Source organism: Sabethes cyaneus, chromosome 1, assembly GCF_943734655.1.
Source record: "Sabethes cyaneus chromosome 1, idSabCyanKW18_F2, whole genome shotgun sequence".
Classification (NCBI taxonomy): Eukaryota; Metazoa; Arthropoda; class Insecta; order Diptera; family Culicidae; genus Sabethes; species Sabethes cyaneus.
The window spans coordinates 47,817,211-47,830,519 of NC_071353.1; the positions used below are offsets into that span (position 1 = coordinate 47,817,211).

General features: G+C 39.5%; 1 protein-coding gene across 1 annotated transcript in view; it reads right to left on the minus strand.

Moving 5' to 3' along the window:
• Positions 1-13,309, minus strand: part of LOC128745651 (serine-rich adhesin for platelets) — a 242,653-nt gene that overhangs the window by 70,897 nt on the left and 158,447 nt on the right. The window contains exon 11 of the mRNA XM_053842728.1: positions 4,603-4,845. Within this exon, the coding sequence (XP_053698703.1) occupies positions 4,603-4,845 (243 nt within the window). The remainder of the gene's footprint in view (positions 1-4,602; positions 4,846-13,309) is intronic.

Consider the following 13,309-nt stretch of genomic DNA (forward strand, 5'->3'; position numbering starts at 1 on the left):
TCAAAAGTCGTCGTAAAAATCGCATTATTGTCAAAATCGTGCTGGGAGTAGTTTGCGGATTTCAATATAGCATGTGAATTCATATTAGCAAAATAAGCTTTGCCAGGTATTGCCTGAATAAGGTTCTGTGACGAAACTTATTAACTTTTGTTTCAATCTCGAGTTTTGCAAGTTTCTGAAGAGTTCAACCTTAGATGATTTATTTTGGTAGTTATGGAACTATGAAAGCATGGGTAGCTTAAGGGGACATAAACGACTAAAAATTTTAAAAATTCCACTATTTTTTTGTTTCAGAGTATGAATCTGCAGTCTTTTCCGCTTATTTTGATACTAATTTTGTAATTATACGACTACGGGAAGTGGCCGAAAAACGATCATGCACATAGTTATTCCAATGCGACGTGGAACAACCTCGACGGAATAAAACGCCGCTCCTGAAAAACCACGATTTTCAAACTTTATGTACCTTTTTGTCAGAAACTACACAACGTATTGGAACAAACTTTTTTTTGATTTGTTGGTAGTAGCTTGACAAAGACTTATGAGTTTTGTAAACGAAACACAGCCAGAGAAAAACGAAAAAAAAAACAAAATTTTAGTTTCTCAGCCACCTTTTCTTCTTCTTTTTTTTCAAGGTGTATTTCGTTTACAAAGCCCAAAAATTATAAGTCTTTGTCTTTTTTTCATTTAAAATTAAAAAAAGCCTAAAATTAAAAAAGAAGAAAACAATTTAATTCTACTATATATATTTTATTCACGACAGATACGTATTTCGCCTACGACTTGCAGGCTTCCTCAGTGTCTGTTTTTAAACACGAGTCTGTGTTCGAAAACAGACACTGAGGAAGCTTGCAAGTCGTAAGCGAAATACGTATCTGTCGTGAATAAAATATACATAGTAGAATTAAATTGAATAAGTTTTCTTCTTTCTTAATTTTAGGTTTCGTATTCTACTAAGACGCTCCAAAAACTTCAGTCTCTATTTCTATCCCGTTTCACGTTTTCGTCTGTTTCCTACTCTCGTTTTTTCCTTTACTCTCTCGTTTTTTATTTTCTGTCCAGTTTGTCCTTATTTTCTTTCTCGTTTTTTTCTACCGATTTACCTTTTTCTTTAGTCTATTTGTCTTTATTCTTCTTCTGTCCCAGTTTACCATTTTTTATCCCATCTTTATCTTTTTTATTTCCCGTTTGACCCTTTTTCCTCGTTCCCTCCGTCGGTTCCTTTTGTTTTCTGTTCCTACTCCCATTTTTGATACGTTATCTCCCCTCTTCTCTCTCTCGTGTTTTATTTTTCTACTGTTGTAACTTTTTGGAAAATGGCGTATGTAGTCAAACCAAAATCGTAACAAATTTTCAGTTACTCTCCCACGTTTCGGTTTTTATTTTTAAAGCTTTTTCAAGGAATCGCTATAAACATTTGTATTTTAGATCTTTAACAATTTGTATTATTTATCATTTACTCACTAACTACTCTGTCCGTTGTCTATATGATTTTGTCTGAAAATGTCTAAAATTGTCACTGTTGTCTTATGTTTCAACCTTGGGTTCCTGTGTATGGTAATTTTGAATGTAGATTTTGTCGTTATATTTGTCTATTGTTAACCTGTAGTTTATCATCTGTTGTGAATTTTGAGTATCGTTTGTCACTATAATTCTTGGGGTTTAGTTCTGTTTCCGCACTACCGGTCTAAGAGTCACCTAGTTATACAATTATTGTTCATGTGTTCTTGTTTTTATTTTGTACAGAAGATAGTATTCCAGGATATATACTGGTTAGTCCTTCTACGTCTGTTCTTTTGTTGATTGCGTTTGAGCTGTTGTATATGTGACACATTTCTAGTATGGCTAGTGACGATCATTTGTAACTTTGGTCTATTATTTTGGTTTGACTACATACGCCATTTTCCAAAAAGTTACAAACAATAATTAGTCGACACCATACTTTGTTTCTACTGTTGTTCTGTATTTCCTCTCGTTTTGTCTTTTATTTTTTATGGTTTCCTGTCATTTTTGCCCGTGTCGACTTTTTCGGTTCCGGTTTCGGTCGATTCTTTTCGCTACTGAACACCGTTTCTATCCTGCGTTTCGGTTTCGTCTGATCTGTTCTTCCTTTCATCCTTCCTACTTTTCATCCTTTTCTGTTACGTTCTGTTATTCTTTTCCCCGTTTTATCCCTATTCTTTTTTCGTCTTTTCTGTACAGTTTTTCCACGTTCCTTTATTCTGTGCTCGTTTCTACATTTTCTTACTCTCTCATGTTCTCCTTTTCTATTTCGTTTTTTTCTCCTTTCTTGTCCAATTTATTAAATTTGTAGTTTTTGACGTAGGGCGTTTTTCAGGAAGGTAGCTGGTATAGGGAGTAATTCAAAAAATATTTCTCGAAAAGTGGTCAGGTTTTGAACGCTAATAGCTTAGTGGTTTCCCGAACGATTTTCAATATTCTTACACCAGTCGATTGGAAAATCTTTTAAGAATTGGCCCAAATGAAGAAAAGTATGGATTCTTGATGTTGAACTATTGAAAAATTGAAAATAATGAACTTCTGGTTTACCAGAATTCTCGCTTCGTGATTGGTTGGAAGATTCTTTATGATGATCTAAACCTATACCAATTTGATATCTGTGCTTGGGAAGTAAGCCAAAACAAGCGACAAAGTTTACTCATTTCAACAAGATTTCTTAACACCGCGATTAAACCTAGACCATTTTGATGTCCTTGCTTGGGAAGTACGCCAGAAAGAGTGACAAAGCCCCTTCGTGCCAACAGATTTCTTACCAACGCGATTAAACCTAGTCCAATTTGATGTCTGTGTTAGGGAAGTGTGCCAGCAAAAATGACACATGTTCGTTGTCCCAACAGATCTGAAATTCTTTACTGCGAGACGATTAAACCTAGGCGAATTTGATATCTGTGTTGGAAAAAATATGCTACAGCTGTAGTGTTCGGTTATAATATGACTCTGTATGAATACGCATGCTTGCCGTTTCATTAGAAGTGTAGTGAAAAGATGTGCTGTTGATAAAATAGGATTGAATTGGTAAAACCCCTTCAACGTGGGGAACCATGGGTAATAAAAACAATCTTTAATTTCTGTAAGGTAGCAGGAAAGCAACAGTCATGCGTCACCTGTATATGCAGTCGTGTTTTGTACACAACCCCTCTGACTTTTTAATTTGTAATTTGTTTGCTACAATTTGTTTGTTTATTTTTTTCGGCAACCTGTTAGTTTAAAACTTTTATATCAGGTCAAGGAAAATACATCAAAGAAAATAGGTCATGATGACTAAATAGAACATACAATTTAGACAAAAACTATTCTTGATAAGTAAGCAATAACATTAAACAATTAAACTAATACTTTTGTAAACTTTTTGAAGGCAGACAGACTTGTCTTCAGTTTAGAGTGCTCATTTCTCCGTTTTCTTACTCTCTCGTATTTTTCTTTACTATCTCTGTGTTTCTCCTTGTTTTGTCCAATTTATCCTCATTTTCTATGTCTTCATTTGTTTTCTTCATGCTTTTTCCTTCTTTTCTATCATTTTCCTTCTTTGTTTTAGTTCTTTGTCTTTTGCTGCAAAGTGGCGTAAAATTACATATAGAATTACATATTCTTGTCCTTTTCCGTAACATAACATAGTTTTTAGACCTCCGTGTCAACTAGGGAAACCTTTTCGCCTTCCTTGTTTTGTGGGCTTCTTTTAGTGCTACCACATGCGTATAACATATTTTAAAAGCAACAACGCCAGTTTACCAAACACAACAAAGTGCACCGCTTCTACCATTTTTGTTTAACTAACTTTGTCAACGTATTCAAACATAAATGCTTGTATCTAAACATATGTTGTAACCTCAGTGAAACCATCGTAGATTCTACAAACGCAATCACAGTTCTCCACTCGTTCAAGTAATTCAGATACATCCGAAGTTCGAGTAGCTACAAACTACAAGCAACATGGCGACCGTGACACGACAATGCTTATTTACTGTTATGGAAACGGACAAGAATATGTAATTCTATATCTAGTTGTACGACAAAAGTGTCCTCGTTTTTCGCCACGATTTCTCTCTTTTTTCTCCCATTTTCCAATAGAAAATGCATTGGACGCACTTGAAATAATAATGTCCAAATAAACGGAAAATAATACAAAATAATAAATATAACGAAAATATGACACCTTGTGTTGCATCACAACGTTTTATCAGTGAAATTTGTTTAACACGGCGTTGCATCAAAGGTTTGATGGTTATAATTTAATCGGTAAATATTAGTTAAGGTCGTTACGCTTCCACAGTAAATCAATTTACAGCCACAGTAACGTAATTATATTTCACAACTTTCCCAATTGATCATTGCGGCCAAGGGTTTCCCGGCAAATGAATTCTGACGAACCGCCAGCAGGTAATACTAATTATAGACCAGATTATCTCTGTTTACTCGTTTCAACTAACGAAATCATTTTTCGTCCGCTTTCAGCCGTAATGTCGCTACTCTGCTCATCCGACCAAATATGTTGCCTCCACACACAAATGCGCTTACTCGTATCAACAAAACGCGCGGCTGCGTCCGTCAGCGCAATGGCGTGACAATTTTCCGGACACTTACCTGAGCTTTCTTCCAGTCCGTCGTACAGCTGTGATATACTAGCCGGGCCTCCGTCCGACGAATGGAAGTCCTGCAGCAGATTGAACTGACCACTGGTCACCTCGAAGCGTTCGCCGCTGTTGGAAAAGTTCCAGTCGAACGAAACGTCCAGCGGATCGGCCACTACATGACACGGAACTGGGACTGTTTCATCCAGCGATGCTCCGACAATCATGATACTGCTGGAGGCGCAGACCGGCGCAACTGCGGAAAAATAGCACACACAAGCAAAAAACAAACACACATGAGCAGTATACTAAATATGCATCGTTTCCTACACTGCCACGGACTGTCTGTCCGGGAGAACGCCACATAGAGTTTGCTCCTTGGTACCACCACCGGAGGTGGATTGCACGAGGTTCGCGTGCCGTACCGGAAAGGAAGAATTTTTAATTTATTCATTTTTATTCATTCGGGCAACGTTTTACGCTCTCATTGCATCCGTGTCACTGGTTTTGCTTTCATAAGCTGCAGCACAGTCAAAAGAACCGCGGCCCTGCCAGTGCAAAATACGAAACCTCGGGGGCATACGGCAATCCGCCCAGTGGCACATCGGGCAAAAGTGAACCCGGACGTGGACTCAACGAAAGTTTGAGTATATTTACGAAAATGTTCAAAGATTATATCGGAATTGTTTTCAGTTTAATCGCAAATATGGTTAACATGTGCGAGGAGATTTTGTTTTGAAAAGCTATCGTTTACTGTTAATAATCATCATTTAAAATATAAGCCGTAAAAGAAGAATTAGACCCGTAAGGGAATAAATAAGATAAAACAAGAAACTGTCAGAATAAATTCGTTTATGAAATAAGCGTGTTTCAGCTGTTGAGTGTTTTTACTGATTAGCTAATTAGTCATATATCAGAAATTTTAGTGCTGGTTTGCACTATTGATTATGTCAAAAATCTATCGGTCCTATATTGGCATTACTTCAGCACTAAAACTGTTTGAAAGGTGATGATGAAAATAGTGACAATACAAACGTAATACTGAATGGACGCGTTGGTAACTGCAAACCACAGTTATATATTACCTATATTACATGCATTCACACTTATTCTGCGAGGCGAGTGACGTGACTAATTTGGAGTCACCGCGAATGAGGTGACATGGCTTTGTTACCTAGGTGACACGGTTGGCACCTAGGTGACGGTACTCAATTCGGTCGTATTGAGTCACGTGACTCGCAGAATAAGGGTGATTGCCTAAAAAGTATGATAGATTTGAAAAATATTAGTTTATTGAAATGAGGAGCAACATGAATTATTCCGTAAACAGTTCCCCAGAAGTCTGATACTTATTATTCTAGTCACTTTAATAATTTGCTAGTGTATACTTGCAACTCATGTAGGACAATATTCTGCCCAAAGCAAGATGCGACAGTCAACAAAGACACTGGGACTCTTGCGATAGCATGGACGTATGATGGACGTCGGTTCGCAACTTGCTCTCAACGCAAAACACCATGTTAACAGAAAAAATCTATTAATGGCAGCAGACAGACCGAGAACAACACAACAACAAAACAATTGTAGTTACTTGTTTGCTCTTCTTTCTGTTTTGTTTTGACAGTGACGGTAAAATAGGTTGCACTAAATCAACCAAGTGATTAGCCAGAACTGGCTGTTGAGCAGCATTACAAACGAATACTAATAGGTTGGCACTTTAGCATCATATACTTACCATCCCAAGCAACAAAATGAGTTTTATTGTACTCTTATGGCGGATTTCATGACCAATTTTGATCCTAAATACCATCATAAGAGTGTAATAAAACCCAAATTAAAACCCAAATGGGATATATGATCAGTTATTGCTAATTCTTTCTATTTCTTCTCTTTTTCACTAGTTTGATAGATACGTATTTCGCCTCCGACTTGCAGGCGGTTTCGAGGTCTGTGTCGAATTCAGACAGTTTAATAACAAAAAGCCAAAAATTGATTTAAATAGAAAAATTTCACCCATGCTCACAACTATTCTGCTTCTACGCATTTATCGCAACCAGAGAGGACAGTCCAACTTTTGTCCAGTGTGCAGCTACTGGCAAGAAGGTTACCGAAGAAGTATCCTCACTATTCGGGGCGTTGCGGACGGATAAAGTGAATTTTATTATTATGCATAGCGCTCTTGAGACTGTTGTGCTTTTGTGTTTATGTTTGGCATTCCCGTACCCCGAACGGGCTGTATAGATTTCTATAGTTTAGTTGTGGGTTGATATCGAGGTTTTCCCTTCCGGAAAGACAAACAGTTCTGAATGGTTGCGCCGACTTTTTCTGAGTGCCTGCCGTAATAAAATGTTGCTGAAAGAGATTTACATCATCTCATAATTATTTCGATGTAAACTGGGTGAATGTTTTGTCAATGGATTATTTGTTCAAATTTAAGTTTCTCAAAAGATTTACAAAGACCAACCAATTAGCTTCGATGTACGATGCTAGTCTAACAAGCCAGTCGTCCTATATTCGAATCTCGGCAGTGCTGCTAGAGGAAGGATCGTTACATCACTCCTCTTGATTATCTTGTACTGTAATAACCGGCTGGGAAGTCTGTCGATAACGAAGGGTCATGCCTTAAAGATGCTTTTATCCACATCTATGCTCTGTTTTAGTCCGTTTCGAGGAGCATTTATTGCTTTAAATTTGTGACGAAGAATAGAAAACAAGTTAAGAAATGTAAAATGTGTGTACGATTAATTTTTTTTACAAAAAATATTCTGTAAAATTCAATAATTCAATCGATCACCTTGAGATTTTTTTAATGTCAGAACCAATTTTTTCTAAGTGTTTATCTATATTGCTTCATGTCTTCATTCTGACGAGAAAAGCGAAAGACAGCTTTGAGCGGACCCAAATGCCTTTTTCTCGCCTTTTTACCGATATTAGGACCAACAACACTAAGCGGTACGTGATACCCATAGTACGTTGCAATATCCTGGTCAATTCTTAATAGGGTTGCCAAGTCCGAAAATTTCAAAAACCGGCCAGTCGGTCCTGTCTTCAAAAACTGCGGGGGGAGGGTTGTGGCGGCATATTACTACAGGATTTGCCTGGAATGTGTAATGTGCGTTAATTATTATTTAGGTAGTCGTCGGAATCGAAACCACAACGTACATTGCATGGATTATTGAAGATACTAGAAGACAACCAGTTACTTCTGATGCTAGTGGACAATTTAATGTATATTACCGCCAAAAGCAAAGTATTGTCACTGCAAAACTGGCTATGTTCAATGATCCACTGTTTAGGATTGCTAATAAATTTATCAGAAAATTTAACAAATCAGAAAAAAGTACCAATCCGGCTTCCTATGTCGGAAAACCGGCCTTTTTGCAGGATTGACCGGCCACCGGCCTTGCAGGTGAAAAACCGGTCGGGCCGGCCACTTGGCAACCCTAACTCTTAAGCATCGCCGATAGCTGAAATGACAGCAACAATTGAAAATAATCAGTCTGAAGACTGCTTCTCAGCTGAGATGCTCAAAGCTGACCCAGCATTGTCAGTAGGCATGAATGTTGCATCAGATATTTAGCAATATCTGGGAAACCACGACTTGTCCGGCACCCTCTACTTTAGGGATCCATTTATTTCTGAAAGTGCAGAGAAAAACGCACAGGGATGGAAAGTACGTACTTACAGCACGGACGAACTGACATGACACATAGAAGAAAATCCTTTAAAAACCATCATCCTACACATTTTGTTTGCACACTAGTACCCTCTGTTATGCATGTCGCGGAGTAACTGGCATTTGCACAGTTTTATGCTGTAGGGTTTTTACATTTGTATGGTTTTATACTGAAATCTCGAAGCAGCACTCGCGCGCCGCGGTGTGGTCATGTTGCGAAACAAGCTCTTTTGAAAAATGGGTGGTTTTTGTCTGTTTGTCTGTGCTTACAGGTTAACGTTTATAGAGCTTTCCAGTTATGTGTATTGGTGCTTGAAAATGAGGCAAACAACAACAGGAAACAAAAGAGATGCATTCCTTTGTCACCAAGGTACAGGATGAATTTCGTCTTCCGCTGGCTTAAATGCCAGCAAATTTTCAAAATATGAGCTTGAATTAGGAACAGGATGGAAAATTTAACCGAAATATGTGCCCTGCAGTGTGGCAAACGGAGAAACACGACTAGTAATCGCTATTTTTCGGTTTGTTCCTCCAGCATTAGCTGTTCCCCAAAATGAGGTAAACATCATGTATATACACGCGTATTTCGTGTTTGATAGTGTGGGTGCTTGAGCTGTCAGAGAGCTCTATTCGAGCAATGTGATATATACAGGTGTGGCAATGTTGGTTAGGTGGTGTTAGTGCAGTGAAGAAATTTCATCATGGTGTGGGTGGAATCGTAAATTAACCAATCACGATTAAGTGTGACGTCAAACTCCAAAAACAAACCCCATTGTCCGACGCGGTCTGTTTTTGTAGTTTGACGTCGTTTTCTGATTTTTCGCTACTACGCTACTACTACTGTAATACTAACAAATGTCTTCATCTGCCACACCTTTTTAAACCTCATTGCTATTCGAGAAGAGAAATTTATATCAATAGCAATATATTGTCAATTGCAAGGAAAATTGTACCATCCAAAGTGCGATATCGCTCATAAAAGTGCTATTTTGCAATAAATCGTTTCGGTATCTTCGGCGCACTTTTTCGTTATCTTCCAGGCAATAAGTGCGCCGAAGATACCGAAACGATTTAATGCAAAATAGCACTTTTATGAGCGATATCGCACTTTGGATGGTACAATTTTCCTTGCAATTGACAATAATATAATAGCAAAGCTAAATGTCAAGCGTTACACGCTAAAGCAGAGAAATATATTAATAGGTTAAAGATACATCGGATCGAATTACACTCTAAATCACAGCTTATCGTATATCAACAACAATTTTAAAACAACGTTCACCTGATTCTTTGCCTTTTTTAGCAACATAGAGCCAGTTTGATTCGTGCTGTATCAAAAAGGTGTTTTCATTTTACTCGATCCCAGGTAGGGCTGTCTAACCGGTAGTACCGGTAGTGCCGAAACCGGTAATACCGTCCAATTTTCAGATACCGTAATACCGGTTTTTCGAAGGCAAAAAACCGGTATTTCCGGTATTTTTCTATTATGCTGGTTTTCAAAACACCAAACGGCATTATTTAATTCATACTACATAATCTGCACCATAATACATTTTGGCACTGTATTTCAAGATATGCGCACGTATTTACTTTACTTTTCAGATCATTAACCCACTACATGTACCATCAAATGAAAAGCAATTAGCAAATTCAAAAAAGTAACGCTAGTAATTCAGCTGTTGCCATTCAGTACACATACAAGTGAGAAATGAACTGAATTTACTTGCATGAGAATATGTATAATCCATTAAATGAATTTTTCTCTTTCTTGATACGCCTACCAATACTTGTCTCTTTTCTTTCAGTAGTATAAACCTTTGCACGGTGCCTAACCTCAACTCTGGTTTGACGTTTTTGTGTGTTTTGTTTTGATTCCCTTTGTAACCTAATTTTATTTTAACAACACTGTCAAACCTGGGACGAAAAAAACGCACTGACATCTCGGGCAATGCTTTATTGGCAAACAACAGCGAACGAACTGAATGAACTATAGAGCATGCGTACACAATTTTGTCCAGCATAGATCTGTGCTTGATTTTTAGGTTATTCACAAATAGTCACTTTGGAAACAATAAAAACATTGTGATTTGATGGTGAAAAATATCGTTTACAATTAAAAATATCGGAATGGAATTAATGCTGCTTTTATTTCAGTTTTGGCATATTTCCACTTTCGACTACGCTTGCCCTATAACAAATACGGGCATCACCTCTGTATGAAGTAATTTGTGGCTTCGTCACTAACGAGAATGACATTAGCTGCGGATCGTTTATGTAGGAGTCAGAGGGGAGCAAAGAGTGGAGAAGAGGATCCGGGACTTTGGAATTTGATATTCTTGATATTATTCCTACTGCAAACAGCTTCAGCGAGGTCCACAGCTAATATCAAAAAATCTTTATATGTGTGCGTGGTGGAATACTTCATAAAAAAATAAAGTGGGTTTCTTGCTTTATTCACTCGTCAACTGTCAACATATGAATTAAGTTTCTCGCCAATCTTATAGATTTTTTAGTTTTTAGTGACCAAACTTACAATTTGCAGTTACAAAAGAGATATATTATGGATTTCGAAGAACGTATTAAGCCTGGCGTGTCCGAAACCTCGGTGTGGTTTTATTTCCTCCGCGGAAAACAAAATCGCGGTGTCGCCAAATGTGCAAAGTGTTCAAAAATAATAAAACGCGAAGGATCCAGTACCAGCGGACTGAAAACGCATGTCAAGGGATTACATGACATAACATTTAAAAAACGTGCTGCTTCACCGAAAAAGAAAAATGACCAGCTGGCATCTTCATCAGTCAGTTCTAAGACGTCAAATATAATGCAATATTTTTCAAACGTGTCTGCGCTTGAAACAGCTCTGGCACGAATGGCTGCTAAGGATGGAATCTCGTACAACACCATCGCCAAGTCCGAAGATATTCGCCAAGGTTTACTAGCCCGTGGTTTCAGTGGAATTCCGAAGATTCATAGCCGTATTGTTGGATCGACGAATGCAGAAAATTGTGTGTTTAAAGAAATTCCATTTATCGCTTTCTGACGACGTTATAGCAGTAACAACAGACGGCCCATATCTAATGCTGAAGGTGGGAAGGTTGCTAACAGCTACTCATCAAGTTTGTCTGGCACACGGTATACAATTGGCAGCCATTAGCGTTCTATACCAGAAGGGACCTTCAGACACGGAATTCGTTTTGGAAAGTGATCGTATGTAGCAGTGTCATCTAATATGAATGTTGTTTTATTTATCATATTTTCTGAACTTATTTGCAGACTCGGATGCAGATTCAGATGGAAGTGGCAAGGATTCGGAGTTTTTCGTTTGTGAAGCTGGCAAAGGAGAGCAACCAATCCTTAAGCCGAAGTTATCAGCGATTGTTAAGAAGGTCCGTACCGTAGTGAAGCTCTTCCGAAAATCGCCGGCAAAAAAACGATTCTCTACTAAAATATGTCCGCTGTGAATTCGGTAAAGAATTAAATTTAGTAGAAACTGCAAAACTCGCTGGAATAGCCTGCTCTTAATGCTAAAAAGATTTTTTGTTTTGAAAGACCCCATACAGAAAACTTTAATTGATTTAAAGGTTCATGGAAAATACTTGGCTGGCAAAGGGTGAACATGTGCATTCCATAACCTCTGTTCATTAACTCCTATTCCTACCTCCACGAGGTGCCGGCTGGGGTACGCAACTTCGGTTGTCGTATGCTAACAGGAAAGGGGGCACAGTGGCTCCCGCCCACATTAAGATGGCAGCCCCATCAGCGGGATAAGGACCTTAGGTTAACAGCCTACTGTACCAGAACACACAAAAAGTTAATGAAAATGAAAGAAGAAATCTCTCCGGATTATTGGCAACGACCTTTAGCATGAAAACACGGACACGAATCGGAACATGGAATATACTGACCCTTGCCGAGCAGGGCAAGCTGGCTCAACTTGCAAGGGAAGCTAGCCGCCTGAAGCTTGAAATCCTGGGGCTGAGCGAGGTCCGCTGGCCGGGTACTGGCGAACACAGGACATCATCCGGGCAAGTCTTGCTCTACTCTGGCATACGAGGTGAAAATGCTACTCGAGAAAGAGGAGTTGGATTCCTACTGAGCCCAGGGGCACATGCGGCCCTGATGAAGTGGGAACCAATAAATGAGCGAATAATCGTTGCCAGATTTAGAACACGGGTTAGGAACCTTACGGCAATCCAGTGCTATGCGCCAACAGATGCTGCCGACCTGCAGGAGAAAGAGAGCTTTTACAGCCAGCTGAACAGCGTGGTTGAGAAAATCCCGAAGGGGGACATCCAAATTCACATGGGCGACTTCAACGCGAAGATTGGCTCAAACAACGCGGACCTTGAACGCGTCATGGGACGCCATGGCCTAGGAGAGATGAGCGAAAACGGGGAGCTGTTTACAGAATTCTGTGGTAATAACGACATGGTCATTGGTGGATCGCTCTTCCCCCATAGACCAGTACATAAAGTCACGTGGGTTTCCCGCGACGGCCGAACAGAAAACCAAATCGACCACTTCTGCATCAGCCGGAAATGGAGAAGGAGCCTTCTTGATGTACGCAACAAACGCAGCGCTGACATTGCATCCGACCATCATCTTGTTATCGCTGAGATACGTCTGCGCGTCGCACGTGTCCAACGACGGGAGGAGAAAGTTGGGTGCCGCTACGACGTCCGCCGATTGGAGAATCCTGAGGTGAAAAGGGCCTTTGTTGAACAACTTGAATCTCGAGCCTCGGAGTTGCCATCTGGTGGAACCGTCGAAGAGCAATGGACCGGCATCAAGAACGCCTTCATCACGACCAGTGATGAAACCCTCGGCAAAGCGCGCAGTGGGCGGAGGGAGTGGATTTCGGATGAAACTTGGAGGAAGATCGACGAGCGGAGAGAGGCGAAAGCCGGCATTGAGCGAGCGCGGACCAGATCGGCTAAGACAGCTGCCCGTCAACGATACGCCGAACTGGAGAGGGCTGTTAAACGTGCTTGTAGGCGGGACAAGAGAGCCTGGACTAACTCCCTAGCCGAACAAGGAGAAACCG